This window comes from Hemitrygon akajei, chromosome 23, assembly GCF_048418815.1.
Source record: "Hemitrygon akajei chromosome 23, sHemAka1.3, whole genome shotgun sequence".
NCBI classification, from domain to species: domain Eukaryota; kingdom Metazoa; phylum Chordata; class Chondrichthyes; order Myliobatiformes; family Dasyatidae; genus Hemitrygon; species Hemitrygon akajei.
In genome coordinates this window covers 27732432-27752891 of record NC_133146.1, presented here as the reverse complement: position 1 = coordinate 27752891, position 20460 = coordinate 27732432, and the positions used below count along the sequence as shown (strand labels likewise).

General features: G+C 40.7%; 1 protein-coding gene across 29 annotated transcripts in view; it reads right to left on the bottom strand.

Annotated features, from left to right (window-relative positions):
* Window positions 1-20460, bottom strand: part of ank3b (ankyrin 3b) — a 634594-nt gene that overhangs the window by 209418 nt on the left and 404716 nt on the right. For all 29 annotated transcript variants that reach the window (XM_073027286.1, XM_073027283.1, XM_073027301.1 and 26 more), the window contains exons 3-4: window positions 16503-16601; window positions 2274-2372 (exon numbers count right to left, since the gene is read on the bottom strand). In XM_073027286.1, the coding sequence (XP_072883387.1) occupies window positions 2274-2372; window positions 16503-16601 (198 nt within the window). The remainder of the gene's footprint in view (window positions 1-2273; window positions 2373-16502; window positions 16602-20460) is intronic.

Below are 20460 nucleotides of genomic sequence, written 5' to 3'. Positions count from 1 at the left end.
TGCTAGAAAGAGATCTGGCACCCTTGTAACAATTCACTGTAAGTTAATATACAGGTTCAATAGGCAATATATTCAAATAGGTTTGAGTACAAGAGTTGAAATGTCTTGCAACAATTATACAGAACTTTAATAAGAACACATTTAAAATATTGTATACAGGCTTGGTCTTTCTATCTAAGAAATACTATATTTGCAATATATTGTGTATAGCAACATTTGCCAAACTGATTCACTGGATTGGTAAGTTTCTTCAACGAAGACAATCTGAGAAGATTGGCCTCAACTTCTTTGACTTTAGAAAAACAAGAGGTGATCTCATTGAAATGTACAAAATTCTTACAGACTACTCAGGATAAATAAAGAACATAAGAGATTCTGCAGCTGTTAGAAATCCAGAGCAAATGCCCAGAATGGTGTATAAACTCTGTAGATCAGGCAGCATCTATAGAGTTGAAGTTTTGGGCCAAGACCCTTCATCTGGATACTGTAGATATAGACTGAGGTGTTCAGAAACAGCAGTTACTGTGTCAGAACAAGGAATTGGCTATTCAGGGCAGAGGTGAGAAAATGTTTTCACCCAGAGGCTACTGAATCTTTGGAATTCCCTACCCAAGATGGTTGTGGAGGTCCCAGTCACTGAGTCCACTCAAAACAGATATTGATAACTTTTTAAAACTGAGTCAGACTGAGTGTAAGAAAATGGACATTTAAATATTGACATAAAAAATCAACCATAATCTTAATGAGTGACAAATATGACAAGAGAAGCCTAGCCCCGCTTCTATTTCTTTGTTCTTTGTATTCTGTCACTCTTAATATCTTTGCTTTACAAAAGTATATAAATCTCAGTTCTGGATTTCAAAGTGATATGTTCACCCACTGGAAAACTTTTCTTAGATCATAATTGAATAGCCTGGCTTGAATTTTAATCTTTTGTGATTTACTCTAGATCCTCCAACAGAGTAGATAGTTTCTCTCTATCCTATCAAATCCTTTAATCACTGACATTATATTAGCCTCAATTGAGGGAATGGATATTAGTTTTTGCAAAGTTGTGATTTTGTCTCCTTCCCCTGGTCCAAGTCTGCATTGCAAGTTCATATATAAACCAACAGAGATTGTAAAGAGGAGGTATAGAAATGAATGTCTTCTTGTACCGGGTCTAAGCTAATTTAGAAGATTTGCTAGTGTAAAAGCTGGGGGAATTGAAACAATTCTATGCCACAAATACACAAGGAGTCTAATGCTTATGAACAGTTAGGAAAAAAAGTAAAGATGAACGACCAGCAGTTTTGGGAGTTTGTTCTCCAAGTAAGTTGGATCCACCCCATTGCAATTCTACAAATAGGGTGCCAGCACAACAGCTGGTCAATCACATGGCATCTGCTGGGAGACATTTAAGCTGGATTTTCATAGATTCATACTGTATATCATAGAAATGTACAATACAAAAACAGACCTTGGCCATATCAACCACAATACCAAACTACACCAATCCCACTTACATACATTAGTCCCATATCCACTGCACTTTTCCTTTCCTGTTCAATGCTTTTTAAACATTGCAAGTTTTTAAAAATCTGTTTTGTCAGCTTTCAGTTTTTGGCTTGAAATTCAAAGCTAACAACCTGTTTTGGTACCAAAGAATAGCTGAAATGGAGATTTAGTTAAAAAAAAATCATGTCCTTTGTCACACAAGCTAAAAGCATCAAAACTTGCTGTGTTAACCAGTGTAAAGAATCAATATTCTAGATGACAGCCTCAATGAATCTGGCTGATGGCACTGTACTGGATAACTACATTGCAACTATAAGATCATGTAGTATCTAGGTTTGCTCACAAGATAAGATTGATTGTACGGAGTGAGTGTGTTCATTATTACTCACATGATATGAATTTAATTCTTCACATCTTTGCTCCAATGTGTGCCTATGTGCTTATGATGCATATGCTAAATATTTCAGCCTACCCATAAACTTGCCTTTTAAGCAAACTTACAGATGGGCTATCAATGAATTATTTGTTACCAAACTGATCTATTCAATAACTTGGCTCATTCACATGGTCATTTGAGCATGATTTGTCCTTATGTTTTAGCTTGATGACAACACCTTTGTAAGCCAACTCCAAATTTTGGAAATAAATTTGTTCTTTTGCATGCATAATAATTTTAAATCATGTAAATTTCAAAGAAATTGCACTTTCATGGCCTATGATTACATTCAAAGAAACAAAATTATTTAGAGCGTTCAGCATTTTGGCTTAAATCTTACCTGTGACTGGGCGTTGATATTTGCACCATTTGTTACAAGGACATGGACAACCTCTGCTTGCCCAGCTAATGACGCAATATGCAAGGCAGTATTTCCTTTCTGAAAGCAAAAGGTAAGGCAAATCAGTAATTATTGGTATGAATCTGGTGCACTCTGATCAGAGTTAAAATACAAAGTGAGTGAGATTCTAGCATTATCTTGATTTACCTGTATCTGTGGTAGACCAAACAATGAGAATTGACTGTTACTATCAGACAACAATTCCATTAGTTCTCTATCATGGGGCTTCCAGGATTATAGGTTTTGATTCAGATGGATTTTAGTCCTTTTACAACTAATTCCATAATTCCAAAGGATAGATCAACATACATATTATAAATGTCTCCAAACTTCAGTTGAGCTCAGCTGTGAAATTGCAGAGGACTTCATTAATCTGAATAAATTAATGACACATAAAGTATACATTCAGATTTAAGAAGAAGTCAGCCGGGGAGCAGGATTTTTTTTCCTAATAACAATTCCAATACATCAAGCTGTTGAATTATCTGGTTTATGCAATTTCAATTCCCTTTCCCTTTGCCGAAATCCAAACCATCTGTCCTCGGCCTTTTCCACTTCTATGATGAGGCCAAACACTGATTAGAAGCATAGCACCTCATGTTCTGTTTGGGTAGCCTACAGCTCAAGGGCATCAACATAGAATTTCCCCAATTTGAGGTACCTAATCAGCCTGATTTATTTTCCCATTTCTATCAGTCTGCCCCTTTTTCCATCCTCCCCATCCCTAAACTCATCACTCATTACCCTTCCCTTCCCACCGTTAAGGACATCTTCAAGAGGCAATGCCTCAGGAAGGCCACATTCATCATTTAAGACCCTCACCATCCAGGACACTTCACATTACTACCATTAGGGAGGAGGTACAGAAGCCTGAAGACACACACTCAATATTTTAAGAACAGCTTCTTCCACCATCAGATTTTTGAACTCTCCATGAACCCTTGAACACAATTTCATTATTCATCTTTTGCAGTGTTTATTTTGTAAATCTTAGTACTTTTTATGTCTTTCACTGTACTGCAGTCACAAAACAACACATTTCACTACATATGATGGATAATAAACCCGATTCTGATTCGCTCTCCCTCATACCTATAGTATTTTCCTGGGTTTCTTTTGGCTTGTTTAACTTTTCATATCCTTTCCTCTCATTCCATCTGCACATCACCCTTCTTTTATCTGGTTAAATCTATCACTGAGAAGCCCTTTCACCCCTCCATCTCACCTCTCTGTACTAGTCCTCCCCCTCCAAGTCATTTTGCAGGATTTTGACCTGAAATGTTGATCATCACTTTGCCTCCACAGATGCTGCTCGACATGGTGAGTTCTTTCAGTGTTAATGTTTTGCTCCTGCACCTGCAGTTGCTTTTGTCTCCAAGTTGCTAGATTACATTTGGTTTATTTAAATTGATTTGAGGTTAGAAGCTTACTCTTCAATGAACAGAAATGTACAATGCTTGATCTACTGAATGATCCAAGATGGCGGCGCGACGCAGCTTGCAGCAGCCACTCCGGAACTGATTATCTGTTATTTGTGAAGCAGGGTGCCATGTGCAATCATAATCGGTTGAAAATGGATGTGGGAGCATGGAGGAACATCTGGAAATCTCCAGGAAGACCTTCTTCGTTGCTGCTGCTGCTGTGAGGTCCGGGTCTCTGCTGGGAAAAAGGCCCCCAGTCCTCGGGGTCCCGTTGCCGATGGCCGTTGGCGGGGGTGTCTTAATACGCTCAGCAGAGGATGGTGCTCGGAGAAGCTGTGCTGGAGGGGATGGTCGGTGGCTCGGAGGTTCGACGGAGCTTTCATTGTGTGCTGCGTCTGCGAGGCTGAGTTGGGCGGTGCCGTGTAAGTCCATAGCGGGGGTATTCCCTTCTGCCACCTGCATGGGATGACGAGTCTCTCGGGACCCTGAGGACTTGTGGAAACTGTGTAGTGGTTTCTTTTGAACTTATAGTCTTTTAACATCTGTCCATGGTCTGTTTTTTTATCAATTATGCTATTGTTTGCATTGTTGTAACTATGTGGTTTTGTGCAGGTCTTGTAGCATTAGTTTTTGGTCTTGTTTGTCTGGTGAATTTGGAGCTCCTTTCTGGGGAACACGAAAGCAGCCTCTCTGGACTCTGGATTGGAGATTGCCAAAAGTTATGTGGATTTTCTGGTGTAGTCTGTTTTGTCACATGCTTTTATGATATCATTCTGGAGGAACATTGTCTCATTTTTTAACTGCATTGCATTTGTGGTTTCTAAATGACAATAAACTGAATCTGAATCTGATATACACTAATGACGTCACACACAAAATGCTGGTGGAACACAGCAGGCCAGGCAGCATCTATAGGGAGAAGCGCTGTCGACGTTTTGGGCCGAGACCCTTCGTCAGGACTAACCGAAAGGAAAGATAGTAAGAGATTTGAAAGTAGGAGGGGGAGGGGAAAATGCAAAATGATAGAAGACCGGAGGAGGTGGGACGAAGCTAAGAGCTGGAAAGGTGATTGGCGAGAGTGATACAGAGCTGGAGAAGGGAAAGGATCATGGGACGGGAGGCCTCAGGAGAAAGAAAGGGGGAGGGCGGAGCACCAGAGGGAGATGGAGAACAGGCAGAGTGATGGGCAGGGAGAGAGAGAAAAAAAAACAAACAACTAAATATTGTCAGGGATGGGGTAAGAAGGGGAGGAGGGGTATTAATTGAAGTTAGAGAAGTCAATGTTCATGCCATCAGGTTGGAGGCTACCCAGCCAGTATATAAGGTGTTGTTCCTCCAACCTGAGTGTGGCTTCATCTTGACAGTAGAGGAGGCCATGGATAGACATATCAGAATGGGAATGAGAAGGGAAAGGATCATGGGACGGGAGGCCTCGGGAGAAAGAAAGTGGGGGAACACCAGAGGGAGATGGGGAACAGGCATCCCACCCCCTCCGGTCTTCTCCTATCATTTCGCATTTTCCCCTCCCCCTCTTTCAAATCTCTTACTATCTTTCCTTTCGGTTAGTCCTGACGAAGGGTCTCGGCCCGAAACGTCGACAGTGCTTCTCCCTATAGATGCTGCCTGGCCTGCTGTGTTCCATCAGCATTTTGTGTGTGTTTTTGTTTGAATTTCCAGCATCTGCAGATTTCCTCGTGTTTACACTAATGACATCTCATTTATATAATGGTAATAAATCAGCGATTCATTAAGTCGGCTGACTGGGCAGAGTGGGTCCTATCCGTAGCACGAAAATAACAAGCAGCGGTCACTCCACGGTACATTTACTAAACCCCAACATAATGAATGGATAAACTATGACAGAGTTGTATAAATTTCAGTGACTGGCCTATTGCAATCCCCACTACACTTACCACCAAATGACATAATAGCAGCTACAATGGGCTTGGATCAAACTATTTTGGGACTGGTCCAATGAGTTCTTGTTTATGTAAGAGCAACAAAGAATGGATTATGCAGTTTGATGTTTACAACAAATGTAAGAACTCTAAAACAGGAGCAAACAATTCAGCCCATGGACCTTGATACACCATTCAATTTTAGCACAGCTGATCTGTGCCTTAACACACAAAATTACCTGTCATAGGGCTAAATCTTTTTAAATTTTTACTGATCAAAAATATCGTCTTAAAATTACAATGCCTTATACAGTCTTCAGCTTCAGATTAGTGGTACAAAATACAGTGGAAGCTCTCGAAACTGTAATTGAAAACTATCCACAAAGCAAAGATATTATTGAGTAAAGAGCATGACTTCAAACTGAAGAGTCTCACATGATCAATGTTAATGAATTATTCTAAATTGTATGAGAAAGGGTAGACAAATAATGTTGCTGATGTAATGTATTTAGATTTAATCAAGTACTACGTACAATGTTCCCTCTAAGGTGTGCATGTTTGTGCACACACACATCTTCTGCTACTAGCGCACAAAAGGTTGTCACCCTCTACCTCAGTGGCACGTTAAGTAGACTTCACAATCGTACACAATCACATTTCCTTTTCCAATGCAGATGGTCTTGACAATGTGGGGTTTGCGATAATTTGTTTGCAGATTTTAGAAATGGCTTACTTATTGTTTTTATTGAAGAAATTATTCATTCACTATGTCAACTTCCAAAGGATCAAAGGGTGTGAAGCACAAAAGAACTGACTGTTCATTTAGAATGGAACGGCTTAATGAAACAGTAGAAACTGTTACACTGAAAGCTCACGAGGTCAGGAACGTACAGCTAAGAGAAATTTTTATGTACAATACAGAAACTGGTGTGACCTTCGTGTATGATCACGATGCAAATGTTGCTGGTTAATTTGCAAGTGGAAAAGATGTGATATTTGAAAACTTGACTTTTTAAAGTGTCATTTAGCAAGAAAATCACATATGGACAGTGTGCAAAAGCTACGGCAAGAAAATCCTTCATTACTTGCTACAGGCCTGCTACACATTTTGTGAGAGTGCAAATGAACAAGAGCAAAAACAATCAAACCAAGAGAAGATCAAAGTTCTTATTGACAGTGTTTTGCTAGCTGTTAAAATGAATGACTATATATACAACTCAGTGCATACCTCTGGGCAAAAAATTGCACAGCACAAGATTTTTGTGCACACTGGTTATTAAAAATTAGAGGAAACATTGAACACATAGTAAATTTGCAACGAAGGTCAGGTAACATGGAGTCAGTGAGTGGGTACTGAATGGATGTCAAGGTCATTACTAAGCACAAAACAGAGAGTTGCAAGTTAAAGACAGGTTGAAAGAGTAAAGTAGTGCCTTTCTGGGATTATTGTTGTTCATGACTTCTAGTAACAATTTGAATTTGGGAATCAGGAGTCCAGTTTCTAAATGTGTATGACGCCCTGGTTAAGATTTTTACTGCTATGCTGTAGGTATTTCATTTCAGCAGTTCTAAAGAGCAATCTGTTCTGCTTTCTGCCTGTTTGGGTTTGAGCTGAGATAAGGGTTAGGGGCTTTATTGTTCAACTTAGGAATGTGGTGTCAGCCAGTCAGGATGGTGGAATTGGGAGAAGGTTCTAGGGAACACTGGACGGAGAGATTTTGTGGGGGATGCTGACGTGGGTCGAGGTCTTTGTTCGCGGGAGCTCGGAGAAGACAGGAGGGAAGATGGCTGAGGATGCCATCCCTGTTGCACAAGCTGCTTTGCACAGATGAATGGCTTAAAGGGGGAAGGACCAATACTCCCATGGGAGAGATGGACTTCCGGTGTCATTCGGAAGGTGCAATGTGTACATCGAAAACAATGGCTGCACTGTGCACATGTGACTGTTTAAATATAAAGGGCCCTTTCTTTCCTTTAGTAACTGGTTGCTTAAGTTAACATTCTTAAATATACTTCATTATAACCGCATACAGTGTACGGTATTTCTTGTCGATGGGCGATTGCTGAGGGCAGTAACTCACACAGCATTCACACAAACCAGGGTTTGGGTGGATGAGACATTCCAACCTCACGGATTTGTGGGACCAAAGTCGTATACACCCAAGACGTACAAAGCTGAGAAAGGGGGGTTTCTCACTGCAGAATCCAGTGGGTGTTTGCGAGGGGCAGTGAGCCGTTTCTAGAGACGCCCAGTAAAAAGGGATTTCTTCTGCAATTGAGTCCAAATTGGGAGAATTTTCTGTTTAGATTAAGTCAGAGACGGTGCAACTTACTATGCAGAATAGAGCATCCACATATGACCATAAATGCAACAAACTAACAAGGTTTTCAGGAGCAACATACATAAAATGCTGGAGGAACTCAGCAGGTCAGGTGGTATCTAAAGAAGGAAATAAGAATTGATGTTTCAGTACAGACACACAGTCACTGAAAGTAGCAATGAAGGTTAATAAGATCATAAAAAGAAAATGAACCTAGAGGACTTGTTCTTTATTTCTAGAGGAATACAGTTCTGAAACAGTGTAGTCATCAAAACTTCATTTTGATCATATTTGTAATACGAAGCACAATAGACGTGAACAACTAGAAAGAAAAGCAAAATGGTAACCTGCTGGGATCAGTGTTGAGGCTCCTGCTATTCATGAGGGGACTTTACAGGAAGTGCAAGGAAAGATTCATGTGAGTAATTCTGGAATGAAGATGGTTACAATTATCCAGAAAACAATATTCCCTTGCTGACCATTTCTCTCTCGAAGATAATGGTTGGGAGGAGATCTGATAGAGTTTTCTGAATGATGGTATTTCATAGGGTAAGAACTGTTTCCACCCGAAGGACACATAAAAATTATGAGCTATAAATATAAGGTATCACTAATAAATCTAACCGGGAAGTCAAGAGAAACGCATTTATTATTGACGGATACCACTGTGAAATATGCAGCAAAGGGAATAGCAAAGATGCATTAAGGGAAAATTGGACGAGCATGTGATAGAAAAAAACAGAAGATTAAATGATGATGGTAGAATGAATTCCACCTGGGACATTAAAAAATGGACTAATTAAGTGCCTATTTCTATGCTGTAGGCTCTGACATAAAGCGATTTTGTCCCAGCATCCACAACTACAGAGCAATTTAATAGTACAAATATTTCAGGCTTTTGATCCTGTATGGCATAATTTGTATTTTAAAATTATAACCCCATGATCTTGACAGAATAATTTCTTCACATCTACCCCAAGGAACTTTTGAACGTTTCATCTGCCTCGATCAGGCTTGTATACTCAGAGGAGTAAGAGCCTCAGGAAATGTGGATCTCATTTAAGATGAGCTGCTGAAAGTTTAATCTTATCAGTAAAGTTAGACTGTAACTCAATGCCTTTTTTTTAATGACTAATATGTCACAATCCTTCCTGTAGAAAAGCAATGCAGAATCACTTCACAATTATGTTCTTAAACACAAGAGATTCTGCAGATGCTGGAAATCGTGAGCAATATGCACACAAAGTGCCGGAGGAGCCCAGCAGGTCAGGCAGCATCTTTGGAGGGGAATAAACAGTCAACGTTTCGGGCTGAGACTATTCAACAGGACTGGGAAGGAAGGGGGCAGAAGCCAGAATGAAAGGAGTGGGGGAGGGGAAGAAAGGGAACCACAGAAACGTGGTGGGCAGGTGAGGAGAGGAGAAGAGAAGGGGTAACAGGGAAATTAGAATGGGGAATGGCAACAGAAAGGGGGGGGGGGGGGGAAGATGACCAGAAGTTGGAGAAATCGATATTCATGCAGTCAGGTTGGGGCTGGCCAGACAGATAATGAGGTGTTGCTCCTCCAACCTGAGAGTGGTCTCAGCATGGCCGCAGAGGAGGCCATAGACAGACTTGTCAGAATGGGAATGGAAAGTTGAATTGAAATGGCTGGCCACCAGGAAATATTGCCTTTTACGACACGCAGAGCAGAAGTGCCTGACAATGCAGGGTCTAAATCTGCACCGGGTGTTTCAGTTGTAGAGGAGACCACACTAGGCCTACGGGATGGAATAAATGACCCAACAGACTCACAGGTGAAGCGTTGACTGAACAGCAGTGATAGAAGAGGTGTAGGGGCAAGTGTAACACCTGACGGTAACAGTGAGAAAAGGGCATTACCTGGGTGCAGGAGGTCCTTAATAATGGACGCTGCCTTTCTGAGACCCTGTTCCTTGAAGATGTCCTGGATACTTTGTAGGCTAGTACCCAAGATGGAGCTGACTAGATTTACAATCCTCTGGAGTTTCTTTTGGTCCTGTGCAGTAGCGCCCCCTCCTCCCCCATACCAGACAGTGATGCAGCCTGTCAGAATGCTCTCCACGGTCCATCTACAGTTTGTATATAAATTCTTCAGTGTATATGTTAATGCTGTGGCAAGTGTGAAACTTTCATCTGGTTGGGGAGAGGAGGAAGAAATGGGCTGAGGGTGGGTTCAGACCCGGATCTTAAGGACAGGGAGAGGCTGGTTTGGGGATACGAGGGAGAAGTGAGTGCAGAGTGGGTTCAGACCCGTCTGTGAAGAGCAGAGAGGCAGAGATTTTGAAGGAAGCACGATACTGCAAATCTTTGGAAAGGTGAGAGGATTTCAGGAAATATTAGTGATAAAAAACACATTATCTGTCTGTGTCTGTGATAGTTTGTTGTCAGTGAAATAAACATCGAACGAGAAAATGAGGGAGATGGGGGAGGGGACTTTGATAATACAAAATGAACAGAGATTTCAGTGTGATTAGAGACTTAAATACTGCTGCAGTGCTCCTCACAGACACACTGATTGATTTGCATTCCTTTTGGAGACTTATCATGACTCCTAGCCTCCTGAAGATTGTTTCCCTTAGTGTATTATTACCACCTCCCCTTCAAAAGATGTGCTACCCTTCGGGTCATTCCGTGATTTCAAGCTCATTCCAAAGGGTTTCTTTCAAAGGACAGATAATATGTAACTTTCCATTCCAAAATTTACACTGCAATCCATCCAAGGCACTTAGCATAATCAACTCTCTGCTCCCAGAATATACTAAACTGAATGGCAATGTTACCTGATTTAACAACGGTACCTGAACGATTTGCCATTTCATATAGAAAAGTCCTGTTTCTTTGGATTGTACAAAGCAGCACAATCAGTAAAGCATTTTTGCAAAACTGAAACATATGTCATCAGAACAGATCTGCTTGTAATGTTGTTGGGAATGGGTTTGATGTCAATATACACACAAGGAGTGCGAGTGTATAGCTCATTGAGACCGGCGTCACAAGCAGACAGGATGGTGAAAAAGACATTTAGCTTGCTGGCCTTCATCAGTCAGGGAACTGAGTACAGCAGCTGGGACTACAAGTTGCAAGCGTGTAAGTCGGTGGTGAGTTACCGCACTTGGAAAACTATATTCAGTTTTATTCACTTCGTTATAGGTTGAACTGGGAAGAGTGCAGAAAAGATTCACAAGGATGTTGCCGGAACCAGAGAGTCTGAGATACAGGGAGATGTCAGTAAGGCTGGGTCTTTATTCCCTGGAACATGAGGGGCTGACCTTATAGAAATGTTTAAGATGATGAGAGACACAAATAAGGTGAAAAATAACAGCCTTTTCATCAGGGTAAGGGAGATCAAAACTAAGGGCATAGGTTTAGTGTGAGAGGAAACTGGGACTAGCTGGGTGGGCACTGTAGTTAGCATGGATTAATTGGGTAGAAGGGCCTGTATCTATTCTTTATGGCTCTATCACTCTATAATAGGTTCCTATCAACATGAAACTAAGATTTGTATTTGTGACATCATTTGATGAATAAACACCCCTGGGGCACTGAGAAAACATCCATTCTTCTGAAGAGCACCAGGGTCCACCAAAGATGGCAGGAGGGTCTCAGCTTGATATCTTATCCAGAAAATGGTCGTTTCAATGATCCTCTCCAAGTATTCTAGATCTTTTTCCTCAAATTGTTGGACCAAATGAATCCAATACTTTCTGCTGCATCATTAAAACCAAAGAACTTCTCTCTGTCACAATATCAACTGACAACTATCTGGACCTCAGTCTCGTTAAAACCCACCATGCAATAATTCATTTGCTCAGCTTTAAGTTACAGATCTTATAAATGGTCCTTTCTGCTTAGTAAATCTCTCTCTCCCTTCGATATGCCTGCGTTTGCCATTCTTATGAAAACTGGAGAGGATTTGTAATCACCTGGTATATCTTTCTCAATTACGACTCTCTGACCAGATGGCCCAGTGTCAGTGGGGCTTTGCAAGGAATGAGGAATTTCCCTTTTTCTTTCGAGACTTGTTAAACACATGAGCCTGGAATTTGGATTCATTCTGCTGTTCATGTTCCAAATCACATCATTTCAGCATACCTATTATTCACTGGGCTCCACGGGTTCTTGTTATCCTACCTAATCCATCAATTTTCATTAGTTCATTTGTTATTCCAGTCACAAATTGCACAGCCCACTCCTACAAGTTCAGTCTCTCTTGCGTGTAACCAGCTCTCATGGAGCCAGGCCCAGTACACATTCCCTTCACATATCTTTGGTCAATCACCCCTTCCACCGCCTGCTTCTTTCACTCAGTGTCACTTTCTCAAAGGGGATTATTCCTCTTTTTAACTGCCTTGGGTTTATTTTTTGCTATTTTAGTCTTACTTTTTTTTTTGATACCCTGATGTGCTGCTTCAAGATAGATTTTTTTTTACATCAGAGGGCACGGTAGAGGCTATAAACACAAGAGATCCTGCAGATGCTGGAAGTCCAAAGCAACACATGCAAAATGCTGGGGGATCTCTGCAGGTCAGTCAGCATCTAAGAAAGGGATAAACAGTCTATGTTTCAGGCTGAGACACTTCATCAGGACTGGAAAGAAAAGGGGAAGAAGCCAGAATAAGAGGAGGAGAGGGGAAAGAGTACAAGCTAGCAGGTGATAGAAGAGACCAGGTGAGGGGGAAGGGGGATAAACTGAGAAGCTGGGAAGAGATAGGTGGAAAAAATAAAAGGGCTGAAGAAGGAGGAATCTGATAGGAGAGGGGAGTGGATCTTGGGACAAAGGGATTGAGGAGGGGCACCAGAGGAGAGGTGATGGGCAGGTGAGGAGAAGGGGTAAGAGGGGAGCCAGAATGGGGAATGGAAAAAGAGAGAAGGGAGAAGGGGCAGAAATGACTGAAAATGAGAGAAATTGACCTTCATGCTATCAGGCTGGAGTCTACCCAGGCAAAATATGAGGTGTTGCTCTTCCAACCTGAGAGTGGCATCATGGCAGCAGTACAGGAGTCCATGGACTGACATGTCAGAATGGGAAGTAGAATTAAAATGGCTGAACCATTACATATCTTTGGTCAAACATCATAAGCCCTTCTGCTTCTTCTACTCAATGTCAGTTTTATTTGATCAAGCCTTTTTGTAATTGTTTTGAATTTATTTTTGCTATTTTAATGTCGCTTTCTGTTTTGATAAACTGCTTCAAGATCTTTTAATTACATTGGCAGACACAGTATAGCTACGACCTTCAGGAAAACAATGTAGAACTGAGGGATAAAATGTAGTGGAGGAATAAATTCAGGACCAAAATCAGGTTTAAATTCACCAGTATATGTCGTGAAAGTTGTTAACTTTATGGCAGCAGTACAATGAAATACTTGATAAATAAATATAGAGAAAAAACTGAATTACATTAAGTATATAGACAAATGTCTATTAAATAGTGAAGTTAAAATAAACAGTGCAAAAGAAAACAGAAATGAAAAGGTAGTGTTCATGGGTTCAACGTCCATTTAGAAATTGGATGGCAAAGGGGAAGAAACTGTTCCTGAATTTCTGAGTGTGTGCCTTCAGGCTCCTGTACCTGAAGATGGGAAAAGGGACAACGTCAGTACCAGACCAATTATTTCCTCCAGTTGAATCCTCGCAATTTTACTCCTACAGTGTATCCCTTTCTAAAGCCTTAACCATATTGCCCCTGCCAGCATGCTAAAAAGGAAATGAAAGGAGTAACAGTACCAAAGAAAATGAAATAATACCTTTAAAGGGTTAAAACTAATGAGGATAATAAGTGAAAAGGGAAAACTGAGAAGAGAAAACCCAGACAGAATACAAGTGAGAGTGCAAGAGGGAGACTAGGCTACAACTAACAACCATTTTTCTTTTCGATAATGAACTGTTGCACTCTGACATGAATTTTGCTTTTTGCTGTCTTCCTGTCTCATAGGCTGACCAGATGTGCAGCCTGTTTGATGGTTCACACAATAATTCCTACATTTGGGAAAACTTATTCCTGTATATCTGAAGTCAGTTTTCAAAACTGATGAAACGAGATTATTTTTCCCAACATGATCTCATATCTCAGTCACAAGAGGGACTGCAGATGCTGGAAATCTGGAGCAAGACACACAACGTGCTGGAGGAGCTCCGCAGGTAAGGCAGCATCTACGAGTGGGAATAAGCAGTCAATGTTTCGGGCCAAGACTCTTCATCATGACTGGAAAGGAAGGGGGAAGAAGTCAGAATAAGCTGGTAGAGGAAGGGAAGGAAGAAATACAAGGTGGCAGGTGATAGGTGAAACCAGGAGAAGGGGAGGAGGCGAAGTGAAAAGCTGGGAAGTTGATTGGTGGAAGAGGTAAAGGACTGGAGAAGAGGGAATCTAATAGGCGAGGACAAAAGACCATGGAAGAAAGGGAAGGGGAAAGAGCACCAGAGGGATGTGATGGCCAAATAAGAAGCGGTGTGAGAGAGAAACTAGAATGGGGAATGGTGAAGGCGAGGGGTAGAGGGTTAATTTCTGGAAGTCCGAGAAATCAATGTTCAGGCCATCAGGCCATCTAGGTAGCCATGGAGGTTACCTAGACGGAATATGGAGTGTTGCTTCTTCAATCTGAGTGTGGCCTTATTGTGGCAGTAGGGGAGGGCATGAGCTGACGTTGGAATGGGAATGAGAAGTAGAAATTAAATGGGTGACCACCAGGAAATCCCACTTTTTGTTGTGGACAGAGTGAAGGTGCTCGATGAAGTGGTCTCCCAGTCTACATTGGGTCTCACCGACATACAGCAGGCCATGCCGTGAACACTGGATACAGTAGATGACCCCAACAGACTTGCAGGCAAAGTGTTCTGGTATCATATTGGGAAGAAAAATTTTAAAAAATGGAGCAGAAGTTGCTTTGTTTGACCATAAAAGCAATGTAGTCTTGAGTTGTCTCACAGCAAGACCTTTGAATAACAGAAGTGTGCATTAAAATCTATGGCAGTCATAGTCTCAGTACTGCGTGTGTTGACCAAATTACTGTTAAGTGCTGTCCTAATCACTTCTGGTATACTCATTTTTTATTCCCCCACAGATCTGCACTTTACAAGGGTTACAGCCATTGTTTTGTATGTGTTTCTCATGTTACACTTTCTGATCCCACTTACTACTACATGCCACACTGTGCAAACACCATCTCCACTGTAACATACTCTCAAAGGATTCCAGCACTCACAGAAACAAACAATTTTTGTTCTTATGTAAATACCCTTCTGGCATTGAGAATCACATTTCAGTAAGAACAGAGTGAAGCTATGTATTATGGGAAAGAAGTAGCAGTTATCGTATACCCAGAAGAAGTTGGCTACTTTTGATGCATTGTTCCAAATAAGGTCAAACAACAGAAATACTAGATTGTCTTTTGAATGTTCTCTTCCTCAGACAAAAACAGGTTATGGCACTGTCTCATCAGTCTGAAAAATTACTTCATGTATATTGGCAAATTCTCCCCATTATCGCTATCTTTATAGTATTATGTGGCAATCATGTCTGTACAATCTAAGAGGTTGTAGCCAACAATCTAATATCACAAAAGGGATGTAGGGACAGAGCTTGATATTGTAAGCGTGACTGACAACTACAGATTCTTCAAACACTTCAATCCATCCTTTTTATATCCAATTCCACTGTCCAAATATGAAATATTTTGGCTTAGTATTTCATTGTTGAGAATGCAATGCCTTTTGATACTGCAACATTAAAGTAAATATTGTGGTTAAGAGATCTTGGATTTTTGATCTTCTAATTCTGCAATGAAAATTCTATCAAATGAAGCTTGAATGCAATTTCTTTTCCCTAATACTGCAAAGAGAGAGAGAATCATGGACATTCGACTCAATGACATAGAAACGTGCCAACACAGCCATCTGTAATATCCACTAACTTAAGACAGAATCATAGAAAACACAGCAGAGGAAAAGGAAATCTAGCCCAACCTGTCAATGTTATCTCTTTTCTGGAGCAACTCACAACTTGCAACACCTGGCACCATCTCAGTTGCCTTGCAATTTTTATTTTCACCATTTATATAATCCCCTCTTTAAGGTCAAAATAAAATCCACCTCAAAAACACTTGCAGCTAGAAATATTAAATTTTTTGCTTCTAGGATTCAAGGGCTACAGGTTATCTCATTTTTTGCTGTAGCCCTCATTCCTGCAGGCAATCCACTAATCTTCATTAAGGACTGGAAACACTCACTTGACTTTTTGATTTATTCATCAGTCTCCATTTTAGGAGCTTTCTGCATACCCAAGCATTGAAAATGAACGAGAGGGCAAGTCAAAGACATGGAGTTGCTGTTCACAAGGACACCTGAAAGTGCTGAAGAGACATGCGTATCGCTTTTACTTTGTCGACAATTGGGAAATAATCTGAGTAATACCACGATGATCTCAATGAATTATACATACAAATCAGAGATCTGTTCTGCCATGCAACAGTGAACAGTATTACTGAACAAAGGACTGAGTCATACGCCTACCTTGGTTGCAGCATCCACATTAGCACCTAGCTGGATCAGTTCAGAAACAACTCCTATATGACCTTCCTTTGAAGCAAGATGGAGAGCATTCAACCCATTCTGAAAAAGAAACAGAAGTATATGGTTCAAGTTCAGTTTATCGCCGTTCATCTGTACTCATGTATCCCGCCAAACTAAACAATGTTCTTCCAGACAAAAGTGCACAACACGGTACATATAACTCACTCACATAACACCTAAGGAAATACTACCATAAATTAATTAGCAATTAATAAATGCAGATATGATACAAGTTAAGAAGTAAGCAGTGTAATGCTACTGGTGCTTCATACATGATGAGACCATACGATGAGATTCCTGTGTGCTGGCAGGAAGTTCAGTAGTCTTACTGCTGGGAGAAGAAGCTGCTTCCCCTTATAACAGTTCTTGTCCTACCTTCTGCCTGATGGTCGGGGGTCAAAGAGGTTATTGGACGGATGGAATTGACAAATGCTAAGGGCCCTACGTATGCAGCGCTCCTGATAAACATCTCTAATGGGTGGAAGAGAGACCCTGGTGATTCTCACTGCAGTCCTCACAACAGGGATTCTGGATGAAAAGTTCTCAGTTTAAAAGGATATTACAAGGACTGGCTATTGTACTGTACCTTTTATTGTTAGCAAGTGACAGAAGATTTAAAGAGGATTTGCTGGTGTACCTGAAACTAAATGCAATCTATTCCATCTTCTGCTGTCTTCCTTTCAGATGATACCATCCCCATTGGTGCTGTGTATATGGGATTACATGGCTCTTGATCTATTGATTAAGTGTTACCTCCAATTTAAAACTGTTTTCAAAGCCCCCCGTTTGCATACTTCTAATTGCCTAAACCCTCAACCCACAGAAAAGAATAGGTATTGAAGGAGAACTGATTGACAGGTAGAAACCAGGAACGAATGAGTCTTTCACAAAAGGGAGATCACAGGGATCAGGGCAAGGATCTCAACTATTTACACCACACTGCATTCATTTGGACTTGGGAACTGAATGCAATGATGAAGTTTGCCAATGATGTGGAACTGAGCTTGTGAGCAGGATGCAAAGTGCTTTCAATGCAACTCGAACAGATTGAATGGGTGGGAAAAAACATGGTGGATGCAGAATAACTATGATAAACCTGAAGTCAATTATTTTAATAGGAAAAGCAGAAAGTTGGCACATTACTTAGATTGTGAAATGCTGATAAACAAATAGACTTGAATGTCTTGATATGCCAGCCGTAAAAACCAAACATGTAACTACAGTAAGCAGTAGAGAAAGCGAATGCTATGTTAGTCTTCATTGCAAGAGGTTTTAAGTATAGGAACAGGTTTGTTCTGCCACAGTTATACAATATAGTGAGACATACCTGGAATAGTGTGTGCAATTTTGGTCTCCATACTCATGAAAGGATACATCTGCCATAGAGGAAGTACAGTAAAAATTCACCCAAATGATTCCAGGGACTGTGAGACTACTGTACATGGAGTGATTATGTTGACTACAGTTGTATTGTTTACTGTCTGTGGAGAGCATAATTCCTGTGTCTGGAGTTTTGAGAAGGAGAGTGTCACAATCTCAGGTTACAGTGCAAAATGTGAGAAGAAATGTCCTCACTCACAGGGTGGTGAAACTGTGGAATTCACTACCAAAGAGTAGTGCAGAAGCACTGAAGGATCTGGATAAATATGTAGGTAAAAATGCATCAAAGTATATAGGTAAAAATGGAAATCTGGTAGCTCACTTTCATGTTTTGCCTCACTATTTATGACTGTGAACAGTAATAGAATAATAGTGAAAACATTAAATTATACAGAATACTTATTTTCCTAATTCCAGTGTGGGGGAGCATACTTTCAAACAGAGTTGAACTGCTCCAACTCTAATGATCAACACAGTGTGCTGTTTCCCAGCTGCAACTGAACTATATCTTCACGGAAGACGATGCATCTAACCTCGCACAGACTCCTGTCAGTAATCACCACCATCACTGACCTGCAGCGGTGCCCTATCATGTGTCACATCTCTTCTAACTATCTGACTCTAGTGCTGTCACCCATGACTTGACTCTCGCTAACCTGCGCAGGCTCCAAGCCTCTACCTTGTGCAGATTAGTGAAGGTGTGGTAGTGAGTAATTAAATTTAAAAAGGCTCAATTTCATTTTCCTGTCATCAACCTGTTCCAGTTCTGGACTCTTTCCCGCCCACACACTAAATCCGATGACAGCGCAGAGCGATAAAGTAGACCGCACCAATACTCTCAAGAGTGATTGCATTGAAATTTACAGAATTCTTGAATGACCAGAGAAGCAGTAGATGCAAATTCACTTCACCTCTATAAGATGTAAAAGATTCTGAGAGGAATAGAGAGAGTTGACAGCCAGCATCTTTTTCCCAAGTTTTGGGTGTGTTTTTTTCCAGAGAAAGCAGTGGATGCCTAGAAAGCACTGCTAGGGATGGTGGTAGAGGCTAATACAACAGGAACATTTGAATGTCTCTTAGACAGGCACAGGGGTGTAAAAAGGGCTGTGTGGGAGAGAAGGTTAGATTGATCAAGGAGTAGGTTTATATACTATGGATCAGCACTACATCACAGGCCGAAGGCACACATTCCAGCTACGCTCGGTGGCTCCCCCAGCAAACCCTCGGGTGCGTCGTTTGTACGTTTCAATGTGCACGTGAGAAATAAATTTGAATCTATCTGCATTCTTGGAGGAGTACATAGAAATGCTGATGGGACAGCGAGCATCTCCATCTCAAACAGGGTACAGGGTGATCAAGGTACATTGCGATTGGCAGAAAAGCTGAATTGAGGAGGATGATCGTACATAATATTACCAAATGCCAGAACAGGGACAATCATTCACGTTGATTAATGCTAATTCTATTTACATTTTCAAATAAAAAATGCATTTGTAATATACCCAATTCAGCATCTAAGGGAGGTGAACTACAGTGTCTCTACTGTCAAACTCCTATCTGACAAAATTTACCAAAAGGTTTCTCAGAACTGACAAGTCCATTAGCAAACATTGGCCATTTAGAAGTACCTCCTATGGAAATCTTAATGACCTTTCCTCTACAGGCTGATGAAACTTAAATACCGTAGATTCTGGTTAATTGGGCAGCTGCTTGTTTGGGACAACTCTAAAAGACCAAAAACTAATCAAGAAAATAGCCGGGATTCCCTTCGCTTATTTGGAACACTGTGCTGCTTAATTGGGGCACGAGGTTGTTTACAAGCAGTCTCTAGTTAGTGTCAGATGCATGCACTTGTGTGGCCATTAGACATTACACTGCGGTACCGTTTTTAAATAATGTCAGTTGCATGTGCTTGTGGTCAAAAAGCAGTGATTTTTGTTACTGATATTTGGCAAGAAATAAGCAGCAAGACAATTCAGAACTGTTTTGCTCACTACAGTTTCAAGCATTCAGGCTTGGAGCTGCCAGAAACAGCCGCAAATGAAATGATTTTGCTACTTCAACAAGTTAAGAACTATGAAGAATTTGAAGGTATTAACTATCATCTTGAATATCACAATGAAAATGAAGAGTTGGAGGATGCAATTGTCAATACCATTGTATGAAAGTAGTCCATATCTTCACCAGGTGTCTGTGCTGATTTTGTTCATTTATAGTCAATCAAAAGAACACAACAGCGGCACTGAATGAATTCCCCCATCAGTAACCATTAGGAATTAAAGCACAGTTTTATAGTACTGTAGTAGTATTGATAGTGTTCTAACTTGTTCTGTATTTCATTTGAATTAATAATTTGTTACTCAGTTAAATAGTAGTTTGTCCTTCTATACCTTTGTAACTCATTTCCATGAAACTTCAGCTAATTGGAGCAGCCGCTTAACTGGATCAAAATGTATTGGTCCTGATGTGTCCCAATTAACTGGAATCCGCTGTACTTTGAATGTTTGTAAATGGTTCA